Genomic DNA, 22093 nt, shown 5'->3' with positions numbered 1-22093 from the left:
CTGCTAGTTTACGCTGCAACAACTCTTTGGAGCTCCACATGTGGAAAGGGTGTGTTTGAGACGCCCGTTTGAAGACTGCATCAGACCCAACTAGACTAGTCAAATGGATTCTGGCACTGTTGTCCTCGTCCTGGGTCGCGACCGATGATGCTCCGTATGTAGTTGGCTTCCGCTCCCGATTCCGCCGCAGACAAAAGTTACATTACGTTACCACTGTACGATACGTTAGTTGATACGCCACGTTACATTACGCGCCATTGACGACGCCGCGCTTTGCCTAGCTGGGATTAGCCCCTCTATGCCCCCCTATCGATGCTCGAAACCCAACTTCGCCTGCTTTCAAGGTCCAGCAGCCGCCGCGTCGTCGTCGTCTTCGTCTGCAAGGCACATCCACGCCCTCGTACATCCTGCTCTTTGTTTCTTTTTCTTTTTTTTTTCTTTTCTTTTTTGTTGAATTTCCTTTTGCCTTTTCGATGTTTCATTAATCGCCATGTATTCCTCATCGAATTCTTTTCTTAACCCCAATGCCGCCCGCCCTGGCCAACAGCAATATGGCCAGCCGCAACAGCAGTATACCGGCTTTCAACAACAGCAGCAGCCAACCGGCTTTATGCCCCAACCGACGGGATTCGCTGGCGGGCAGATGCAGCCGATGCAGCCCCAGCCCACTGGAAATTTTTCTAGAGGGCCATTCCAGCAGTCGTCCTTCCAGGCCCAGCCTCCGCAGATGACAGGCTATCCTCCGCAGAATCAACCTTTCCAACCACAGCAACAACAGTCACAAACAATGCAACAGCAGTCCACACCGGCGCCTTCATTGCCTGCCCGTCTTCCCGGCCAGACATCTTCACAGATCGCAAACTCCTTCCAGACCATATCCAGCCCAACAACGGGCGTCAACCCTCACCATGCGCCTTCAAAGATCCCGACTCAGCGACTTTCTTTCATTACAGCTCAGGATCAAGCTAAGTTTGAGCAGCTTTTTAAGTCGGCAGTTGGGGATTCTCAGTCAATGGACGGAGAAACAGCCAGGGACCTCCTCTTGCGCTCCAAGTTGCCTGGAAGCGAGCTATCAAAGATCTGGGTTCTATCCGACACCACAAAATCGGGCCATCTTCTTTTCCCAGAATTTGCATTGGCTATGTACCTGTGCAATTTGCGGTTGACTGGCCGTGAACTTCCCCCTTCCCTTCCGGACCGAGTTAAGAATGAGGTTTCTAGCATGGTCGATATCATTTCCTTCGCTGTCCCGGACGACAATCCGCCCGTCGCTCCGAAAACAAATGTTCCTAATTTTGATCAACCCTTGATGCAAAATACGTCCGCACCACCAGCCCCCCAACAGCCGCAGCCGCAGCAGCCTTCGAATTCACAGCTTCTGTCCCAGCTAACAGCTCAACCCACGGGCTTCTATAACCAGGCAACCGGGTTTCAGCCGCCCTCAATTGTGGCCCCGCAACCCACGGGGTTTCCTGGACAAAATGCTTCCCTTAGACCACAGGCAACTGGGCTCCAGCCTAATCCTCAGGCGACTGGGTACACCGGTCCACGGCCCCCCATGCCACCAATGCCCGCAGGATTTGGTTCCAGTTTGTCGCCCTCGCAGACCGGCGCTCCTCCCTTAGCCGCGCAACCGACAGGGATACCGGGTCAATGGGGCTTTGTCAATGCACCAGCCACCGGTTTACCAAATATTGAAGCATTGAAGCAGAGGTTGATGCCTCAGCCTAGCAGGGAAGGAGGATATACTACTGCGGGCCTTGCCGGCAACGCCACTATTCCGTGGGCTGTCACAAAAGATGAAAAGAAGATTTATGACCAGTTATTCCGGGCGTGGGATGGGCTTAATAAGGGCTTCATTGGCGGAGATGTGGCCATCGAAATCATGGGACAGAGTGGCCTAGACCGGCAAGATCTTGAGCGTATATGGACACTCTCCGATCCCCATAATAGAGGTCGTCTGAATATGGACGAGTTTGCCGTCGCTATGCATTTGATTTACAGAAAGCTAAATGGATACCCCATTCCCAATCGCCTACCTCCTGAGTTAATTCCTCCATCGACACGCAACCTTGACGATTCAATTGGCGCTGTAAAGTCTATGCTGTCTCAGGATGCGGAGCAGCGCAAGGTTTCAGGTGCATTCTTTCAACCACAGAAAACCGGCGTCAGTTACCTTAAGACCCACTCTTTTCGCACCGGGTCCGCGTCCCCAGGACTTGGGAGAAAGGATGCAACTGTTTTTAAGAATAATGACGATGACGTAGTAGCATACAAGTCAAGTGCACGTCGCCGAGCTGGGGGTACTCCATCTCCTTCGCCCTCGTCTACTCCCGCGGAAAAGGTTGACAATGATCTGTCTGTCGAGCAACTAAAGAAGAAGATCCGTGAGACACAGATCATGCTAGATGCAACGGATTTTAGAGACGAAAACCGCGCGGAAGAGGACGAGGTGCTCAATCGACGTGATAGAAAGGAAGCAGAATCCCTCATGGAACGCATTAGACGTGTTCAGGATGACATCGACACGGATCTGAAGGCTGCCTTCCGGAATGCTGACTCAGGTGCAGAACGACGTGCTTTGAGGCGCCAACTCCAAGCATTCCAGGATCAATTACCAGAATTGGCGTCCAATGTTCGGAAACTGGAGCGCTCAATCGCCGACAGCAAGTTAGAGCTTTTCCGATTGAAAGATGCAAAATTACACCCAGGTGCAGCCATGGAGATCATTGGCACAGGTCCCGGTGGCGCGGTTACAGAAGCAGATCGCATTAAAGCTCGCGCGCGCGCAAGAATGCAGGCTAGAGCCGCCGAGCTCGCGGGTCGACCAGCCCCACAGGCCGACGACGGATCTGCCGCGCGACGACTCGAAGAAGAAAAGGCGACCGTTGCAGCTGAACGGGAGCGGCACGATGCTATGACTCGAGACGTCGAAGAAAGTGTGAAGGAGTTCTCCCAGAGCCTTGAGGATAGCCTGAGAGATCAGGATGAGAACTCCACGCGTGATCATGAAAGGCGACGCTGGGAGGAAGCGCTTGGCGTTGAAGATCAGATTAGAGACTTGATCTTTGACCTTCAACGGAATCGTAGAACAGCCAAGGTTCGCAAAGAAGAGTACGTAACCTTTTTGCTAACACTTTGTGTCTTTTCGAGGTAAAGTTTTCTTTTTTTTGCCTGACTATTTATAGGGAACGCGCGATGAGGGCCGATAATTCTTCTTATTTGCAGCCTCAAGCTCGTAATCGAAGTCCGGTGAATGACGATGGCCGGAGAAGAACATCTCCTCTTCGATCCGCGTCGGCATCACCTTCATTCGCAGGCTTGTCTCATGAAGAGCGGGTTGCATCTGCACGAGAGCGTGCACAGAAGCGCATTGCCGAACGGATGGCTGCTGCGGGTTTGAGACCTAGTTCTGATGCTAGTGAATCATTCCCGGAGCGCCAGGAACGAGAAAAGCGGGAAAAGGAAGAGCGACGCCGACGTGCCGAAGAAGAAGATGCGAAACGTGAAGCGGAGAGACAGAAGCGACTGGCTCAGGAAAAGTCCCCGGTGACATCACCTCCGCCCAAACCCTCATCTAAGAAACCGCCACCACCTCCGTCACGAAAGGTTAGAACTGATGTCACTGAAAGCGTCGAAGCTAAGAAAGCGGAAGATTCTGTTGTTGCTAGCAAGGCGAGAGCAGAGCAAGAGGAGAAAGAAAGAGCTCTTAAACAGGAACAGGAAGCCCAGGAGGCAGAGCGTAAACAACTCGAGTAAGTTAAATTAATTACACAGCCAGAAATATCTCATATCCATGCTAACTCGGCTTGATAGGGATGAAGCTAAGCGGCAGGAAGAAGAGCTTGCACGTGAGAAAGAGGCCGCTCAAGCTCGACTTCGAGCTCTGGAGGAACAAGTCCGACAGGGCAAGATCAAAAAGCAAGAGGAGAAACGCCGTAAGCAGCAGGCCGAGAAGGAAGCTAAAGAAAAAGAGGCTCGGCTTGCGGCGCAACGTGCGGAACTTGAAGCCGCCCAGGCCAGAGAACGAGAACTTCAACGCCAGCTCGAGAACATGGGCGAAGAAGAATCTTCGTCAGATGACGAGGGCCCAATTGAAATTACCCCTCAGACCAGCACCCCTACTCAGAGCCAGGTTTTGCCAGCGCCATTCCCCCAGCCATCGCCCCCGACCGCTGCCCTCCCAGTTCCGGCGATACAGGAACCTGACCAGGATGTGGCACGAGAACCGTCGCCTACACTTCCCAGCCCCGTGGAGACCCCCGAACCGGTGAAGCAAACGTTACCACCAGAGACCGAGTCTAGGAATCCCTATTTCCGTCAACTTAGTCAACAGAGTGCACCTTCTGCAGCCCAACCCACTCATGAAATGCAATCGACTAACCCCTTCCATCGCCTAGCGCAGCAGGAAAGCACCTCCAAATCTGCTTTCACAACAGATGCAACAGTGCCGGGACCACTTGAACGTAAATCCCGCGTCCGCCCCGAAGAAGATGACTGGTCTGCTGCGGAATCAGAAAATGAATCAGATGAAGATGACGATCGCGTTGCGGGTGGTAGTGCTAAGCAACTGGCAAGCATCCTCTTTGGAACGATGGCTCCTCCGCGACCGTTAAGCGCTATGGACGAGAAGACGGAGTCCAAAGCACAATCACCGGTGCAAAACGCCGTAGTAACACCTCCACCTCCGCCGCCGGCACCAGAAGCCGACGATTCTCCTGAAATTGAAGCTGAACGCGAAATCGCTGATATGTCTCCCGCGGCTCCTGATGACGCAGGATTCTATACACCTCCATCTATTCCGCCGCCACCCCCACCGCCAATGCCAGGCATGGAAGCATCCGCGGGCGCACCTCCGCCTCCGCCACCGCCACCCCCTGGCGATGCTCCACCCCCTCCAGGCGGAGCCCCGCCTCCGCCACCGGGCCCACCACCTCCCGCCCCACCAGGTCCTGCGCCAGGTCCTCCGGGACGAGAAGCCGGGCGTGGTGCTTTGCTTGCGGATATTAAAGCTGGAAAAGGTCTAAGAAAGGTTGTAACGAAGGATAGGAGCGGCGTAGCTACGGCAGGGAGGGTATTGTAGCTATATACAAGCTTAAATAAGTGGAACTTTGCTCGAGTTTGAGGTTGAATTGTGTATTATGTTTAGTCAGAAGGCATAGTATCTTTGTTTCTTTTTCCATATTTGGCTATCTTGCGCCTCTACATATTATTGTATTTTCGGGATGTTGGAACTTCTGGTTTACGGATTAGGACGCTTGCATGGTCTTGTTCCGGATCGGTCTCAATTTCTGAATACATGTATATACCAAAGAATTAAACCAAAGGAGCGCGAGTCATGAAAATATCTCAACAATTACATTAGAGAGTGTACTGACACACCACAGCATCACCAAGCCTAGTCCGATTTTCCGGTCCATCCTCCAGCCATTAAGCGGTACAACGATGAGCAGGCCCAGAAGCGTAGCCAACAGCATCGCGCCACTGACGAGTAAACTCTTCGAAACAGAGATACGATATGGCTCCCGAGAGGCTGATATAGTTCGTGCTATGAGTGCATTCAAGCCGGAAGGAGTAGGTGAGAAAGTGCTTGACGGTTGATTCGGGCTGAGGGTCATATATAACCCACCAACACCGATGCCAATAAGGATATTGAGCATAGGTCCTCCGAAGCATGCGCTGAGGGCCATCACAGGGTATCCCAATCTAGCGACAGTGACATCGGCGACAAGGTCGCCAAGGGAGTTCCCGACAGCAAAGACAGTAAGTCCGAGCAAAGAGTCGCTGATGCTGAGAATAACACCAATGGATTTCAACACATTCACGACCTCCGTCGCGAGAGTGGAAATCCAAGCGATGGATACCAAGAAGCCGAGAAAGGCTACAAATGGGCGAGCACGAGTAGGAAGTTGCTTCGTTGTGGGTGTAGTTGTGAATATTAGGAAGGTAAGGAGGAGGGCGGATACGAGCAGGGAGACAAGCCCAGGTATAAGCAGGTTTCGTCCGTTCATATCTGAGTCAAGGTTAACCCAGGCAGTCAACGTGATGAAGAAAGGTGAGGTGATGAGTTGGAGAGTAAGAAGCCAGCGATTCCATGGCTTGGGAACTGAAGGGCCCTCTTCCAGTTGAGCAGGCAAAACGGGGGCTTCGGAGTCTTGTCGATGACATGAATGTACCTGCAGAAGAAGCATTGGTCGTCGGTCTTCGGAGTCGTTATCATCGCTTTGCGGGCCATTTAACATAGGCGGATCGAGGCGAGTTTCAGTATCACCCTCGATGGAATCGATAGGATACAAGTCTGGGCTCTCTATCCTAGGATTCTCGCTCGGTAATAATAACGGCGAGGCGAGCACAGGTATGAATTCGTCTTCCGATTCCGCTTCTGGAAGTTCAACAACTGGCAATGTAATTGTCAAAAAAAATACGCTGGGAGCGGCAGTGATTCCCAGGAACTGTTCCCAGATTGACTTTTCTCTCCAGCCAACCAGAGTTGGGAACAGCGTAGACATTAGGAGATAAGGTGGAGGCATATAACGATATGGCCACCATGCCAACGGTCTTTCTTCGTGATGGCTGTGAATATACTGTTCTGACGTACACACCGATCCAGCAGACCGCCTTTCTAGAGACAACCTAACGCTAGGGATTCGAGAACGATCCGAAGCAGCATCGTCGTCTTGGTATGGCGGAAATGAAACGGTAGGGCTGTGAGAGCCTGTAGACCAGGCGCCACTTGTTGAAGTCATATTTGGTGGGTTTGCATGCGGAGAGAGTGGGGACGCTGGAATAGGACTCTCCCTGCCGTGTGCGTCTCCCCTTTCACTGTGATAATTCGGAGGCCGAAAGAGCCCTCCCGGGGGGGCCAGGAAATTGGGTGTCTCACTTCGCTCTCCCGGTAGTGGGCTTTCAGATCTTGAGGGGTATCCTGATGAGGTAGGTGATGCGAAAAGCAGATGATCTCGGCCTGCAGATGTGGGGGAGTGATAACCTGGTCGGCGCGATGCGATAGGTGAAGCTCTTTCCGACGCGGTTCCGCCTTGCTGGGTACCATGTAAATGAACCCGGACGGGAGGGTTCGCCGAGACAGCTCGTGCTCGACCGTGGACATATGGCGTTGGAGGATTTAAGGTGTCAGGGAGAGTCTGCGGATAACCAGGATCGTCAGAGTACCTTTGCAAGCGAATCCGACCCGACTGAAAACTCTGCGACCGGCGAAGAGAGGAGAGAACGGATCTAAATTCCAATGCGCCGACTAAGCTTGGACGGATCGGGCCCATTGCGGCTCCTCTCTGTCCAGCAGGAGCCCTGCTAACGCGCATGTTTCCCTGCAATTCCGCAAGGCATCGATCTCGCGTCTCGTCATCATCCTCATCTTCGACCTTCCAGCGTGGAACTTCGGATCTCTCCAATGCATTAAAATCTTCTTCAGACGGCCCAAGAAGTGAGCGTTGCGCTGCCGCCATAGGGGCGTCTTCGTCTTCTGGCACTTCTTGAATATCCAATTCCTGATTCTGAGGTATATGGAAGTGCGCCCTGGCCATTAAGTCTCTTTCACGTTTCTGTCTTTGACGACCCAGATACCAATGCCACGTCACAACGGTCACCACATAGAAGATGTAAAAACCGATCATCAGGACACATTCCCATATATAGAGCTTGCCATCCGCTATGAATACCAAACTGACCGTGGCCGCACATGTGAAGAATGCGATGTCACGGACGAAACTCCGTCGCGCCACTCTAAAGGGTCTTACCAAAGCCATCGAGCCCGCCACAACGGCTGAAATGAAGCCAGCGGCTCCGATCAATTCACCGATAGCCAAGCTGCCGCTGTTCGAGCTCATAGCCGCGAAGGTGGAAAAAACGTCAGGACTGCCATTCCCAAAGGCCAGAAAAGTCACGCCAGTCAAGCTCTCGCTCATTCCGAGGATACTTGCTATGGTACTGAGGTTCACGCAAAGGAAATCACTGGCGGCAATCCCAATGGTACTAAAAAGAAGGGACAGCCATAGAGCTATGATAACGAATGCCAAGGGTTTCGTCTGCGGGAGTCTGCAGTAATATAGCTGGAGATAGGACAGGAGCCCGACTTCGTGGTCGTCACAGTTCGCGAGGACGAACGCACATTTGTCCTGGGCCTTGTGAACGAGGCGACACCTCTATCGAAATTTAGGTTAGCCTGGCTCTTGAATAGTATCCACAACTCGATTCATGCCATACATCATGTTCATCGTTCACCAATGCTGCAGGCTCTAGTTCCCATCTTCTCTGTATTTTTGATAGTTTTGCAGAACCACCTGCATTGATCGAAGAAGGTACGAAGAGGGTTGCAGTGGCGAGGACTAGGAGCACCGTCAACACAAGGTAGAAAGGGCGGGCAGAATGTCGGCGTCGGGTTCTCGGGGGTGCAATGGACGCGGAATTCCAAGGGCCCTCCATTCTGGCTGCATCCTGGTGTGGGGGGGGGAAAAACGCTCTGCGCGAGAAACAGAATTTAAGAGACGGTTTCAAAAGGCCAAGTCCAAGTTCATCCCATGGCTGCAACGAGAGATCAAGTGGGTTTTGATGCAAAAACAATTCAGATCAACGGCCACTTGCACCCCTTCATGCTGGCCTGTCTGACGTTTGCTGGAGGCGACGTTGCATCTGTTTGCCCTGTTTGAGATCATCAACAACAGCGCAACGGTGCTTAGCTCAGCCAATCACCGGGCTGCATTGAGTTCTGCCTGAATGATCTTGGCGGCTAAGCCACTCCCGACCTCGGACGGGTGGGGCGGTGCAGTTCTTTCCAGACAGAGAGAGAGGTTCTGTGGCTCGCATTACACATGACTGTCCGGGGTAATACTGTAATATGTAATTAGCTAGGTGGAAACAGGGGCGTTCCGGAGTTACATTACGCCGTACCCCGTATGGAAAGTTTTGAACGAAACGCGCAGACGGTGTTTTTCGCCGGCCGTATGTTTTGCTGATACTCAGTCTGGAACGCCGCGACGACCAACAACAACAAAGCGCATCCACCGACGACGACAGGACTTGGGCAGTTTGCATGCTTTACTCGGCATGTTGTAGCGCTCTATGGACAGGGCTGTTAATTTATCCTACTTGAATCCATATCATTCTGACAGTTAACTGCTCGAGATCCGCCGAAATCCGTGCATCCCATCCCACTATGCCTCGAGTCGTCAACCCACCCACAAAGAGCCAGCATGGCCGTCGTGGCAGCTCCAGGCACGATACCACACCTCATAAATCTACCACCATGAAGTATGTAAAGTAAGTTTCCTAGGTGGCCGTGTGTCCTTCGTAAGGGAAGGAAAGCGCAACCTTGAGCCCGGGAAAGAAGGCAAAATATCTGCCGCAGATATCGGATATGACACATTCGCTAACCCGAGCCATCTTATCCAGAATCCCACTAAACGATGATGCGGGTGAAAAGGTTGCCCGCCTCCAGTCCCGCCAGGCACTGCATGATATGCAGATGAATCAAATCAAAGCTGCCGTCAAAACCCCCATGCCTCCACGAAGGATGAATTACGAAGGAGCCTCTGCCAGTCCCCGTACGCCTCGCGCTTCGATGCGCGGACGAGAAAGCGATGTTGATGCCCTTGGGAGAGCGGTGACCCCCATGAAGCGTGTACCAATCCTCGCCAATTTTGAAGAATGGATGAAGATGGCCACAGATAACAAGATCAACGCTACGAATTCGTGGAATTTTGCCTTGATCGATTACTTCCATGATATGTCTCTTTTGAAAGAAGGAGATGGTGTGAATTTTCAGAAAGCTAGTTGCACCCTTGACGGCTGCGTTAAAATTTATACCAGTCGAGTCGATAGTGTTGCGACCGAAACCGGCAAATTGTTGAGCGGTTTAGCGGAATCGAATAACACCAACAAAAGAAGACATCAAAATGAAGAAGCCATTGATGAAGACGGAGAGGAAGAAGAGGAAGAGACAGGTGAAGACGGTGTTAGAAGGAAAACACGAAAGAAGGTAAAAACAGCATACGTCCGAGCCCCAGCACCGAAGCGACCTCTAACGTGTTTCCTAGGTTGCCCGATCGCATGAGGCCACCTTGGCTCCATCCTTTGCTTCTATACAGTTAAAGAAGTTTGAACTAGAATTTGCAGTGGATCCTCTGTTTAAAAAGGCCTCTGCGGACTTCGATGAAGGGGGCGCCAAAGGATTGCTTTTGAATCACCTTTCAATTGATAGCCGTGGGAGGATTGTGTTTGATAGTAGCGACGATGTTGATGATGCTGCCGCTGCCGGAGAAGACCGAGAACAGACCACAGAACCAGAAGGGTCAAAATCCCCGACACCGAGGCTTCAAACGGCCAATTCCATGGACGAAATTGTCGAGATTGATTTGGGTCCATTGGCAAATAAATTCTTCCCAGACCTGGATATCCTCGCCGAGCAGGATATCTGCCCGTCACTGAAAAACCTCGATTTCGGAGATGAAAGCGCAACACTGGACATCCCATTCCTGCGCGCTCCAGAGGATTGGCGCCAAGACAACCCGCAGCCAGAACAAGGCCTAAGAGAAGCATCCGGTATAATGCTGGATGATGACATTGCCATTGGGTTTGACGATGACGATGGGACCGTTTCGGGCTTTGATATTGGTGAAGACGCTGGATTTGGCGAGGGTGGTGAAGCTTGGGCAAGGGAAGCTGCACTCGAACCGATGCTACAGGTTCACCGTGTGGATGCCGGTGATGGGGATAATAATGATACGTTAGGTGGCGTTCTCGATTATACAGAAGACGATCCCTATAAAATTTCGCTATCGCATCAGCCTGCGAATCGAGATCATGAAAATATTCTAAGCTATTTTGACAACGCTTTGCGAAAGGATTGGGCCGGTCCGGAACACTGGAAGATTCGAAGAATAAAGGAGACAGCGGCGTCAAATTCAAATTCGGCTCCACGGCAACGGAAAGAAAAGGAGCCGTTTGAAATCAATTTTTCGTTGCCTCTCGATCCTGCTGTTGCAGAAATGATCTACACTCAAACAAGTTCCAATTCTGTGATCTCCTTACCAAAGTCGCAGTGGAAAACCAAAGGACGGAATCTTTTACCGGACGACAAGCATTTCAACTCTCGAAATTTGCTACGATTGTTCTTGAAGCCAAAGGCAAGAATGGGTTTCCATGCGAGAAATAGATCCCGGCAAAATAATAACCGCCCCCAAAATGGCTTCTCCTCGCCAAACAACGGTGAAATTGACGAGGCATTCTGGGCAACGCAAAAGCCGGGAATGGATCAAGCCAACACGGACGAAGGTGCCGGCCCTACCGGCACATACGATGCTGATTTCTTTGCCGATGATGACGGACTAGCCTTCCCTCACGGATTACCTATGGGAGGGGACGACGACGATGACACTCTACCGTTTGCGGATGCCAGGGAAGCGTTCTCGCCTCCTATGGATCCAAACGCTCCCCAAGGGGCCTCTGTAGGTGGGACTGGAGGTCTTTCGGGCATAAGTGCCCTGCTCAACAGCGTGACTACTCCTGGTACCGTCTTAGGTGGAGGATTTGGCTCCCAGCTAGTGACACAAGGCGGTCGGCGTGTCCGTCCGGACTATGTTGCTTATGCTCGCGTGGCGAAGAAAGTTGATGTACGGCGGTTGAAAGAAGTGATGTGGAAAGGCATGGGGGATCGGTTGATTGCATCCTCATCATTTAGTTCAGCTTCTCCTTCAGCTGCGGTCACAGCAGCTCCTTCGAAACCCATACCGGAGCCAAGTACTCCAGCTGCTGATCTCAATCCTGGATCCGCGGATCAGTCTAGTTCCCAAGCAACAAGTGAGCTAAACGAAAACCTACGTTTTACAGATATTATGAATGGCTTAAAAGGATCTTATCCTGAGCAAGCTATGCGTGATATCAGCACGTCATATTGCTTCATCTGCTTGCTCCATTTGGCGAATGAAAAAGGATTGGTCCTTGAAAATAAAGGTGGATTTGAAGGAAATTGGGACGGGAGGTTGGAAGAGATTTTTGTCAGCAAAGACGCAGGTGCGGTGATTGAGGGCGAGGTATAATACCGCCCGGAAGATAGCATGGGTGCGTTTACCCTGTTATGGAGAGGCGCGCCCACATTTCTTTTTTTATGTTCATTGGTTCGGTGGAGGTGTAGGGTGGGTTGGGATGGCTCACTGCCGTTTCTTCTTGTAAACTTTGGTTGTTCGGAGTGTCCATTGAGGATGGTGTTGCATATGTCACTCTGCCAGGTAATAATATACTTGTTTTTGGTTCAAGGTATATAACTTGTCAATCAATGGATACTTCTATCTCCTAAGCTGTTGGGCTGTGGTGTGGTCTGTAATTCCTTTAAAAAGGTCATGGTGCATATCCGTAACATGTAAGAGCGTAAACAAAAATCAGATTCAATTGTGAAAGGCTAGCCAAACCTATTGCATTGCCATTACAATATTACAAGCTTTACTGGTTTTAAGACTTTGTCTTCTGGCATTTCGCATATCATTAACATACATCAACAACTATGAGCCACAAAATATGAAAGAAATTGTAAGAAATTAAGTACAATAGATAGAATTGGTATATAACTGGGGGGAAAGCCTAGCCAAAAGTAAAATTAGGGAAAAGTAGGTCAGTGTCACAGATGTGCCGAAAAGCTTCTAATCGTCCAAGCGGAAACGAATGTTTGTCTTTGCTCGACGCAATCAAGGAATCAATGGGGATATCATGAAAGCGGGGTTCTGGTATCTTAATCAATGAACATAACTATTGGCTTCGAGACTGTACAGCGTGTTCTGCCGTCATGGCAGTCCCCGGTCTGTGTTCGTCATTTTCTTGGCCTCTTTGGATCTGCTGCGTTGAGGACTGGGGCACGAAAGTTGGACTGTTAATGGGGCTCGAATATGATTCCGGAATTGGTACAGAACCATATTGTTTTTCTCCCGGTGCGGGGCCCACATGCTGATTCACGATCTGGACGAGTCCGGGGGACGTCGGGGGTTCGCCATCAGTTGGGGAACTCTCACGCGTAGGCGCCTGCACACGGATTGGAGGAGGTTGGAGCTGGAACGGTTGATTTGAAGTAGGCGTGAATTGGGTTGCGAACTGAGGTTTACATTGCTCTCCGTTTTCCGCCGCAGAGTAAGCGTCGATTGTGGCTTTGGGGAAGTGCATTGAGCCAGGACTGAGAGGATAGCCCGGTGTGTTTGGAGCTGTCTGAGAGCGAAGATTTGCAAGGTAGAGGTCAGACCGAGCCTTGTCTCGCGCATACATAGACTTTCGTAGCTTATGTTTGGTCCAGAAACGATAGAAGACAACCGCATAGATCGCAACGGTAATCGTGTCAACGACAACTTCAATGACAATGCATACCAGTACCCAATCCTAGTTTGGTGTCAGTTTTGAAAGTAGCCAAATCTCGATTAAACGAATGTGCAACATACCTGTAGGCGACACACAAGTGCATAGTCAACAATATCCGAATAAAGTTCACTTCGAAGATTCTCTTTACAGGCCCAACCCCACAAATCCTTGTCATTGCCGCTTTGCTTGCTATTCTGCAGGATGGCTGCGGCCACAACCCACATAACGATGGTAAAGGCGAAAAAGCAGGCTCCAAATACAGTATAATATACGCCTATCTTTTCAGCTCGACGATGGCCACCGCGACAGTAGGCTATAAAAACTCCTACACATAAGAAGAGAGAAATAGACGCGATAACGAGGATAACAATCTGAGGCCAAGGGTTCGTATTCGGGGCCCAGGGCGTAAAGCTGTTCCTGGACGCAAGATTCCTTGTGGAGTTGAAGATGACGAAACTGTGGGCTAACAATGCTAGAATAATCAAGCTGCACGAAAAGTTGACACCACGAAGCAGGAATTTTGCTATTCTGACTCGGGTTTTTACTTTCTGGTCGGTTAATTAGCAACCGGGTTCCAAGAAGGCTGTATAGTTATGCGTCCAGGGGATCAGAAGGGTGACAACATACAATATCTTTGGCATTCTCCTCTTCCGTTTCCTTTTCATGGTACTCTAAAATCTGTTCCTCCTTGAAAGTGGGACTAAGCGGATTTACCAGACGACCCGGTGTTCCCGGGGTCTTTAGAGCGCTTTTTAGAGGAGAATTTGGAGGATTGGACCGGAGGCCTGCACCAGGGCCGGAAGCATGGTTGGAAGGCCTGTTGTCAGCGACGTAACCAAATCCCAGGTCAGAGACGTTGGGCTCGGAGCTTGATTCCCCCCTAGTTGGTGGGTCCGCAAATGGTGATCGAGATGATGACCCGACGGGAGAATCCACAGAAGTAGCTTCAGTAAACCTAGGTGTGCGCGGAGAGTTTAAACTTGGCGGGCTTGGGGTTCCCCGAGACGAATGCGTGTCTTGGATGTCTATAGTCTTTGCGGGACCGAACCCGACGGACTTCCGCTTTGGCTGGACGATATCAATTGGTGATACCGGTTCAAACGAATCCTCGGAAACGTCGCCGCCGAGATGTGAGTTCGACATGGCAAGAAGGGTATATCTTTGCAGAGGAGTTGTTGGCTTTGCTGGCTGGCAGGTAGTTCTAGCGCCGCTTGCTTTCCAAGAGAACCAGCTCCCAGAATCATAAAAGAGCAACAATGAACTAAAGAAGTCAGAGGTTAGGCCCATTCGAATCAAAAGGAGATTCATACTGGGAAAGACGCAGGGAATCCTCTGGTAGGGATTTCCATGACACCCTTTAGCAGGAAAGTAGGGAAGCGCCACTCACTCACTGTATTTGCAAGTCAGGAAGACAACTTTTGTTAACCGCTGAGAAGGAGACAGGCTTTCTTGGGGTGAGAAGTTTGGCTAGGCGCTCGATCCGCGATGATCAGGTCAATATGCCTGAGGGAGACTCCAGAAAGTAAGAAAGCAGGTGAAGACCGCCTGATAACTGCGAGGCCGGCTCACGTAACTATGAAATGAGAAGACAGAAGAAGCTGGGGAAACGCTCGGGTAAAAAGGTCCGAACAGAACAAAGATATCCTGCATGCGCCGGGAAGAGGGGGGAGAGGGTGAACCAAGTTCACAAGAAGACAATAAGAGGTCGGCGGCAACGGATTGACAAATTGGAGAGAGATGTGCTTGACGTCCGAACCGCAGGCTGTCATGAGAAAAGGACAGGGCCCATCTGATTGGAGGAAGGGAGGATCTCAGGCTAGGTGCGCCGGTTCATGATCGCATTGTCCCACTCCCGCATTAAGAAGCACAGCGAGCGGCCTTGTCGAGGCCAGCCCGGGCTTGAGGGCAAACAGCGTGAAGAGTGCGACGCCCACTAAGGGGCCCCTTGGGAAAAGAGGCAGTGATGAGCGGGGACGGCCATGGACAGAGGCCCTCGTTTTGCATTCATCCGGGCGGTTAGAACTGCACCCCCTGTCCAGCGAATCACAGCGCCAGACCGCCATCCCGAACAAGCACCAGGCCAGTGTGATTGGACATCGCACTCTGGCATCAGCGAGGTTGCTGAAGAACCAGCCTGCAGCGGGCATGGGTGGTCGCGAGCGCAATGCAGGTGAATGGCCAGGGTTGCTGCATGGCGATCACACGCTAGAACTTTGTTTCGCCCAATCAGCACGGCGAGCACGGTGTTTGCTCGAGCCAGCGGTCAAGACCGCCAAGCTGATTAGCTGTGGGCTCGCGAAGTCAGCGATTTGGTTCCCGGCGCTAGTTGTTGATAAATGGGTGGAATTGCGATGCGTTGAGGATTTGCGCCGTGCAGCAACCGCCATGATCGTGAGCTGGCTAAGTGCACCAGCTTTGAATCAGCTCTTTCATCCGTTGCAGTGTCAGGCTGGTATCAAGATGATTTTGGCAAGACTTGACACACAACACCAATTTCTCTTTTATCATCAAATAATTAGCTTAATATCAGTTTACCTGAGATTGTTACTTTCTGACCATCTCTGATGTATCATATTAACTAATAATAATAATAATTTCTGCTCACAATACTCTGTACTCCATACAATTATGACATCAATGCGAAAGAAGGAATCACAACTTTGTTTGATGCGCCTAAAACTTCAACTGACGAAAAATCGTTCGTGAAAACGGGTCTCCATAGCTTGGTATGAGGCCCATCTACCATTAAGTTAGTACTGTAATCTGTGCGAGAAGCAAATTTCTGACTGGCGATCGGCAGCCCACATTATCAACAAGTTAAAGGCAACTGGAGCCCTCTGCTGCCACCTGTTCTTGTTTCTTCCGGCTTCACTGGTTGATGCGATTAAAGCTCTTTGCATGAGTCCTGAGAACAACCCAGAACCAAAGAGCGGGCATTGTCTCATGGTAGACTTGACTCCCTTTCCTCTAGATTCCCCTATTCTATGCTCTGACTTATTTGTTAGCGAACATTGCCATACTATTCGATGATTCACGGTGTTGGGAATTAATTATAGCGCCCTTTGTTTGATACTGTACGCAAGCTGCAGTCACCCTGATGCCCGACACACCAAGCCAGGTTTCTTCGGCGGATGTCGGCGAGTCGGAGCGGATCACCCTTCAAGTGGGTGATCGCCAATTCTACACTACAATCGAATCGCTCGTAGAGCGAAGCAGGTACTTCGCAACCTTGTTTTCTGGGAAATGGCCGGTGAGCAAAGAGGACGGCTCCATCTTCGTTGATGCGGATGGCAGTGTATTTGAATACGTTCTTCAGTACCTTCGTCGAGGCGTTTTCCCGCTTGCATTCTGTCAGCGGAAAGGTCATAACTACAGTTTATACATGAGGTTGCTTGAAGAGGCCAGGTACTTCCAATGCCCTCTGCTGATTTCATGGCTAGAGGACAAATGTTACTACAAGTGCGTCCGTTGGCGTGTTTTAACACGGATACAAGACACGGTAGAGCCCAACATACAGGGACAAACCAGCGTGAGGGATTGGCAGATTGTTCCACAGTTAAAGAGGAAAGAAAAGGTTTATATCTGTCCGCGGTGGATTGATGTACATCGTGGCAACCTGCAAAAGTTTGGCCGCCAGTACCGGAACGCTAAGGGAGAGGGCGGTCCCGAGTATGATACCGAGAATGTGACATCAGAATGGTTAGTGGCGAGAGCCAGGTTCCATCCTGGGTGGATAACGGACTCTGGGTGAGTTTGGCATTTTAGCCGTCACTGTATCTGCGACCATGGCTGCTGACGGCCTTCCTTCAGGGCACCTTTTCTTGCACACTGGCAAACTAGACGCTCCAGAAAATCGCTATAGAATCTAGTGTGGTTAAATAGACAAGTGTAGTCTTTGGCCGGCCGAGCCGTTCCATGCTACATCAGTGGGCGCCCCATGCGCCAACTATCCGGGCTCGACGGCGTGTCAGTAACAGCCGCCCATTATCCGGATTAGGTTATCTTGTCGCGTACAACATGTATTATATCACAACCGCCGAAGCCGGTGTGCCCGCGGTAGACTTGGCTGAAAGTGCCTCGTTCTTGTTCCTTTGAAGTGGTGACTGCTGCTAGTGCAGAGCCAAGTCTGTTCTCTCTGGGAAACAGGTCTCAATCTCTGACCAGGGCCAGCACTTCTCCATCATGCTCAGAAGATGAGCATCTTTTTCAGCAGATCATTACCACAGCTTGTCTCTATGGTTCTTACTTCTCTCTCTGTGCCCATATCAAGTTTGCTCGATCTTATCACAGAAATCTGAGCAAGCCACTGACTGTGCAATCTTATTAGAGTTAGACATGCAGCTTGCCAAGGCATCTTCAAACAAAGAAACTGTAGATATTTATCAAGCAGCAGAGATTAAAAGATGACGAGAAGCTTTTGCTTGTCGAGGGCGCGCTTGCCGACAGCGGGGTCGCGTGAAGAGTGATAAAAAAGTATTTTCTGATAGACAGCACAGAGACAACACAGAACTATCTTATAGTCTGTTCTTTCTCTAACCACTTCATCTCTTATTTAAGTCTCTTGGGCTGGTCATCACTGAAGATTTCATCCATATCACCAGAGCAAGAGTATTGGTCTCAGTACTGCAGCAGAAGAGATATAATTATTGAGAACTCTGAATGTAAAAGTTGGTCTCTGTTTGAGCATTACTATTTCAGCTGCTAGATCTCTCTCAAGAAGCAGAATGATAGTTGGGTGTGTTATAGAATATAGACAGAGAAGATTCAGGATATAAACGGCTTGTCTTCAAGAATATTGCATTTATATCTTGCTGAATAGACTGGTGTAGATTGCAGGCATTTCAAGGCCTGTCATTGGCAAGAATTACTGGATCAATGGAAATGTTGTGCTAGAGAACTGAGAGTCAGAGAAATTCTTCTAAGCTTCTATTCAACTTGCTTATACTGGGTAAAGCTGGATTGGTCTCTGCAGTGTTCTTAAGAAAAGACATCTGAACCAGAATATCAGCAATTTCCTGGAAATTGTGGATCAAGACTGGATGTAAATTTGAAATTCCCAATGCCAGACTGTGAGGAGACAATGAATTATTCTTGGAGCTCTCCAAGAATGATGCATTGAGCATTGAATGATGGTACTGATATCTCTTTTAGTTAAGATTGGGATGCTGATGGCATACATAACTAGATGTTGGTGGTGAATAGCATGCAAACTTCAGTTAGCAATCTTGCAAAAAGATGATGTGCGGAGATTGGCAGAGCACTGCAGGGAGAATCATAATAGATTTAGATTTTTATTTTTATTTTATTTTATTTTTTTTTTGGGTTGTTGGGGGGGGGGGGGGGGGGGAGGAAGGGAAACAGCTGGCCGCTGAAGACTGTAAATGGAGAGATTTGTGCAAGAGAAATAATTTGAGGCAAGAAGGGACCCATGGCAAAAAATTCACATGAAAAGAAGATTTATCTGGGCAGAAAATGGGATATTTCGTGAAAATGGATTCTGGAAGTGGAGATGATTGAGAAACCAGGATGGGAGCAGGGATTGGAGCCAAGGGATGGAGGTTGGAGGGTGTGTGAATGAGAAAATTTGGCTGTGAGGTGCTGGCAATTCTGGAGCAGATCTGTTGGCTCTTTTATAGTGACTCTCAGTGCATTGATGCACTTGTCATGTTGCTCCTCACCAGCATGGGTGATGGGGAGAATTCCTCTGGTCCTCAAATTTGCTAGAGGATGCTGACATGTCCATCCCCTCAAAAACATGTTCTGGGGATTGATATCTGGTGCCCTGTGCCAATCATGTTTGATCATCACAATTTCCAAGGCTCACATGTCCTGCCTGTGTTTCATGACACTGCTCTCTGGCTGGACTTGCAGGTGCATACTGGAACCACAATGGATGTGGTAATTTTGCCATTGGTCAAGGAATGAAAGCGGGAGCCTGGGAAAGAGCCTTGGTGGGAGAAGGTGGTACTAGATGGAAGGATATGAGCCTCGCCCCAGGACATACTGTTCCAGCTGCCACTCTAGCACTGTAGCTTTGGGATGACTGCCAGCTGCTCTGTGGGCGAGGGGTGCACCAGGAGCCAGAAAGAGAGAACAGAGAAATCATGAAAAAGAGAAAGGCAAGAGAGAAGAAAGGTGGAAGCAGTCAATTGGGAAATTCAGGCTGCTACTCGGAGCTGTTGATTGGACAATGATGGGACAAAAACCATTGTGGCAGACAGGGTGGCAAAGATCCCAGCTGCCCTGACTCCAGAACAAGTGAGGAAATACCACAAAGGAGGTGTGTGGGTGGGCAAGAAACCAATGGGACAGCAGTCCAGCTGTCAAGATCCATCTGACAGGTATTTGGTGGGCTCTGCAGGCGCAGGATGGAAAGGGGGTGAGGGCCAGGTAGCATGGCATCATCCCTGCAGTGGGAAGGAGGCAGTGCGCCTGGGCACAAGGGACAGGATGAGAGAGAAAGAGAACAAGAAAGTATAAATCATTCAAGGGTGCGTGGCCAGGTTTTTTAAATTGAGCAGTCGGGAGAAAGCAAATCTTGACCTGATTATTTGTGTATGCAATACTAACCATGCACTCGATCAGCTGCTTTAGCAGCTGGTTAAGGGTGGAGTAGAGCAAGTCGTACGCATAGGTTCGAGGTCAAAATAGTCTCTTATTTAAAGTATCAATCTTGATAACGTGTCCTGGAGATTGCCCCAAACCAAGATAGAGAAGGCTATCAAAGGGAGATACTTCGGGCTCCTAGACGAAGAACTGGGCCGAATCGAGAGAATTTTGCCGAGCTTCCAACGTCCACAGACCTGGCAAAATATTCAAGTGTATCTCATGGGGAATTTACGCCGCTATGAGGAACTTTTTGGCCTAGAAGACGACAATGATGGGTTCCAGAAAGTTCGAATCAAGTCTAACAAGGCGATTAAACGCTGGCTTAAAGGGAAAGCACCTCAGCCAGCGACATCGGGACGCCCTATTCCAGAGCTGCATGATATTTCCTTGTGGGAAATGACAAGAAGCAAGCGAAAAAGGCTCTATAATCACTGGCATCATCAGAGCTCAAACGAATTGTCTTCTTGATTATCTTGACGAATGCCGGAAGGCTAAAAATAGAGTTTAATCATGGTGTATGCCAGGTAGAATGCGGCAGGTCTTATAGGACTTGCAGCCATGCATGCAAATCTCCATGCCATGGTGCGAGCCCATGTCCACTTTGTGAGCGACCATGTGAAATCTGATGTGCTCATCTGCAATGTGGAGGGAAATGCTATGAACATGAGAACCGTGTGCTGAAGAATGCAACTGGAACTATGCGCACGAGGGAAAGTGTCGGCTGCCTTGTGCTATTCCCTGCGATGTGTGACCATGCTCGGAAAGGTGCCCAAAGATATTGAGATGCGGCCATCAATGCCCATCAATTTGTGTTGAAGCTTGTCCGGACTCTGAATACTGCCAAATATGCGCGGACGAACCAAGAAAGCAGGCAACAGCTGATTATATTATGGGAACAACATATGCGGATATCAATATCGACAAAAATCCTTACATCTTTCCTTCAAGCGGGCATGTCATCAGTATGAAAAGCCTGGATGCATACCGGGACATGGCAAAATACTATGTGGTGTCCCAGGAACCAGGCAAAGGGAATATCATTGTGGGCTTGAAGCCTTCCGCACCATTATCTGAAACTGAGTATAAACGCTGTCCTGTTTGCCGTGGTTCCTTTGACGATATTCGCAGATACGCCCGGATTGATGAAGCGACGAAAAAGTTCATCGCGTGGGCGCATGAAAGTTTCCTTCCATTGGTAGATGAAATGGTTAATGTTCAACTAAAACTCCGGAATAGCGAAAATAACGAGCAAGTTCCTGCAGGGACCGACACAATAACCCTCCAGCTAAAAGGTCCAGGTCGTGAACAGATAAGCAAAATCGCCAAAATTGTGTGGCCAGACGAAAGATACCACAAGGTTCTGAGGCTTCGTCGAAGAATATGGCAATTTCTCGCGAAGGTTGATGAATCCGAGCAACCATTCCAGCGCATACACGCGCTCATGGATATAGCCACTGAATTAAAGGGAGGCACCACCCTCCTTCAAGTGCGTCACCGTCCTTTAGCTACTGCACTCTTGCTTCGATGCGACTATTCTATTATTTGCCAGTTTTTGAATATAACCGTACGAGAGGCGGGAACAGGCAAAATCAGTGGCGATTTCAGCATCAGTAGAAAATGCTGTGAAAAGCTAATCGAAGAATCTCAGCGGAGAACGTGGCCGGCCATTGTGGTTGAAGAACACATTTTCTGGGCCCAATGCACTGCACTGGAACGTGGAAAAAATAAAGGTTCCAAGGAGCTTGTAGCCGAAGCCAGGGTGCATCTGCAGCAGGCCAGGAGTATGTGCCACCGATTTCCAGGACAGACGGTTGGGCTACTGGCCGAGATATCAGACATGGACGAGATGTTGCGCAAATCGACATTTTATATTCCTGTCACTAATAAGGGACGGGCTTCAGTGTACGCAGCGATGGCGGCCGAGTTTCGGGAAACCGGCCATTGGTATTATTGTAAAAATGGTCATCCGTTCACGATTGGAGAGCGCGAAATGCCAATAGAGGAGGCCGTGTGTCCACAATGCGGATCACCCGTAGGGGGTCGTCAGCATGAAATGGCCACTGGGGTTACACGCGCCATCGAACTGGATGACCAGTTAGGACGGGTTACCGTTTGACTGCGAGGATGCTCCAGT

General features: G+C 49.9%; 7 protein-coding genes across 8 annotated transcripts; 5 read left to right on the top strand and 2 right to left on the bottom strand.

Moving 5' to 3' along the window:
- The first annotated feature begins 471 nt into the window (after nucleotides 1-471).
- CIMG_07492 lies at nucleotides 472-5341 on the top strand. 2 transcript variants are annotated; one of them, XM_004445141.1, is made up of 4 exons: nucleotides 472-3114; nucleotides 3189-3755; nucleotides 3817-4672; nucleotides 4779-5341. In XM_004445141.1, the coding sequence occupies exons 1-4, from the start codon at nucleotides 491-493 to the stop codon at nucleotides 5025-5027; spliced, it is 4296 nt and encodes a 1431-aa protein (XP_004445198.1). In that variant the 5' UTR covers nucleotides 472-490; the 3' UTR covers nucleotides 5028-5341. The 2 variants fall into 2 exon arrangements, with proteins under 2 accessions (XP_004445198.1, XP_004445197.1); XM_004445140.1 differs by having other exon boundaries at nucleotides 3817-5341.
- Nucleotides 5242-8619, bottom strand: CIMG_07493 (sodium/calcium exchanger protein). The gene is made up of 3 exons (XM_001240329.2): nucleotides 8221-8619; nucleotides 5630-8159; nucleotides 5242-5548 (listed from the first exon to the last, which is right to left on the bottom strand). Exons 1-3 carry the CDS (start codon nucleotides 8437-8439, stop codon nucleotides 5337-5339), a joined length of 2961 nt encoding a protein of 986 aa, XP_001240330.2. The 5' UTR covers nucleotides 8440-8619; the 3' UTR covers nucleotides 5242-5336.
- Nucleotides 8620-9024: 405 nt separating this feature from the next.
- Nucleotides 9025-12305, top strand: CIMG_07494 (condensin complex component cnd2). The gene is made up of 3 exons (XM_001240330.2): nucleotides 9025-9264; nucleotides 9406-9991; nucleotides 10050-12305. The coding sequence occupies exons 1-3, from the start codon at nucleotides 9170-9172 to the stop codon at nucleotides 12048-12050; spliced, it is 2682 nt and encodes an 893-aa protein (XP_001240331.2). The 5' UTR covers nucleotides 9025-9169; the 3' UTR covers nucleotides 12051-12305.
- Nucleotides 12306-12449: 144 nt separating this feature from the next.
- Nucleotides 12450-15249, bottom strand: CIMG_07495 (uncharacterized protein). Its single transcript, XM_001240331.2, has 4 exons — nucleotides 14738-15249; nucleotides 13978-14611; nucleotides 13431-13898; nucleotides 12450-13371 (listed from the first exon to the last, which is right to left on the bottom strand). Exons 2-4 carry the CDS (start codon nucleotides 14491-14493, stop codon nucleotides 12754-12756), a joined length of 1602 nt encoding a protein of 533 aa, XP_001240332.1. The 5' UTR covers nucleotides 14494-14611; nucleotides 14738-15249; the 3' UTR covers nucleotides 12450-12753.
- On the top strand, nucleotides 14931-15676 carry CIMG_13330 (uncharacterized protein; the record flags this gene model as incomplete). Its single annotated transcript, XM_004445139.1, has 3 exons — nucleotides 14931-15054; nucleotides 15221-15520; nucleotides 15636-15676. 3 exons carry the CDS (start codon nucleotides 14931-14933, stop codon nucleotides 15674-15676), a joined length of 465 nt encoding a protein of 154 aa, XP_004445196.1.
- A 296-nt stretch (nucleotides 15677-15972) lies between these two features.
- Nucleotides 15973-17708, top strand: CIMG_07496 (uncharacterized protein). Its single transcript, XM_001240332.2, has 4 exons — nucleotides 15973-16076; nucleotides 16151-16296; nucleotides 16356-17097; nucleotides 17161-17708. The coding sequence occupies exons 3-4, from the start codon at nucleotides 16448-16450 to the stop codon at nucleotides 17210-17212; spliced, it is 702 nt and encodes a 233-aa protein (XP_001240333.1). The 5' UTR covers nucleotides 15973-16076; nucleotides 16151-16296; nucleotides 16356-16447; the 3' UTR covers nucleotides 17213-17708.
- Nucleotides 17709-20848: 3140 nt separating this feature from the next.
- CIMG_07498 (uncharacterized protein) lies at nucleotides 20849-22075 on the top strand (the record flags this gene model as incomplete). Its single annotated transcript, XM_001240334.2, has 1 exon — nucleotides 20849-22075. One exon carries the CDS (start codon nucleotides 20849-20851, stop codon nucleotides 22073-22075), a length of 1227 nt encoding a protein of 408 aa, XP_001240335.2.
- Nucleotides 22076-22093: the final 18 nt, after the last annotated feature.

The sequence above is a fragment of the Coccidioides immitis genome, assembly GCF_000149335.2.
Source record: "Coccidioides immitis RS genomic scaffold supercont3.3, whole genome shotgun sequence".
Lineage (NCBI taxonomy): Eukaryota > Fungi > Ascomycota > Eurotiomycetes > Onygenales > Onygenaceae > Coccidioides > Coccidioides immitis.
Note: the sequence above shows the minus strand (reverse complement) of the source record. Positions and strands in the feature narration are given on the sequence as shown.

Bases quoted from the DNA above. Each gene is read 5' to 3' on its own strand.
- CIMG_07494 (XM_001240330.2), top strand. From the start codon at position 9,170: ATGCCTCGAGTCGTCAACCCACCCACAAAGAGCCAGCATGGCCGTCGT. The intron at 9,265-9,405 runs GTATGTAAAGTA...CATCTTATCCAG, and splicing joins CATAAATCTACCACCATGAA to AATCCCACTAAACGATGATG. The intron at 9,992-10,049 runs GTAAAAACAGCA...CGTGTTTCCTAG, and splicing joins GAAGGAAAACACGAAAGAAG to GTTGCCCGATCGCATGAGGC.
- CIMG_07495 (XM_001240331.2), bottom strand. From the start codon at position 14,493: ATGTCGAACTCACATCTCGGCGGCGACGTTTCCGAGGATTCGTTTGAA. The intron at 13,899-13,977 runs GTATGTTGTCAC...TTAACCGACCAG, and splicing joins AGGAGAATGCCAAAGATATT to AAAGTAAAAACCCGAGTCAG. The intron at 13,372-13,430 runs GTATGTTGCACA...ACACCAAACTAG, and splicing joins CACTTGTGTGTCGCCTACAG to GATTGGGTACTGGTATGCAT.
- CIMG_07493 (XM_001240329.2), bottom strand. From the start codon at position 8,439: ATGGAGGGCCCTTGGAATTCCGCGTCCATTGCACCCCCGAGAACCCGA. The intron at 8,160-8,220 runs GTATGGCATGAA...AAATTTCGATAG, and splicing joins TGGTGAACGATGAACATGAT to AGGTGTCGCCTCGTTCACAA. The intron at 5,549-5,629 runs GTGGGTTATATA...ATGCACTCATAG, and splicing joins CCTTATTGGCATCGGTGTTG to CACGAACTATATCAGCCTCT.
- CIMG_07496 (XM_001240332.2), top strand. From the start codon at position 16,448: ATGCCCGACACACCAAGCCAGGTTTCTTCGGCGGATGTCGGCGAGTCG. The intron at 17,098-17,160 runs GTGAGTTTGGCA...GCCTTCCTTCAG, and splicing joins GGGTGGATAACGGACTCTGG to GGCACCTTTTCTTGCACACT.
- CIMG_07492 (XM_004445140.1), top strand. From the start codon at position 491: ATGTATTCCTCATCGAATTCTTTTCTTAACCCCAATGCCGCCCGCCCT. The intron at 3,115-3,188 runs GTACGTAACCTT...GACTATTTATAG, and splicing joins GCCAAGGTTCGCAAAGAAGA to GGAACGCGCGATGAGGGCCG. The intron at 3,756-3,816 runs GTAAGTTAAATT...TCGGCTTGATAG, and splicing joins GCAGAGCGTAAACAACTCGA to GGATGAAGCTAAGCGGCAGG.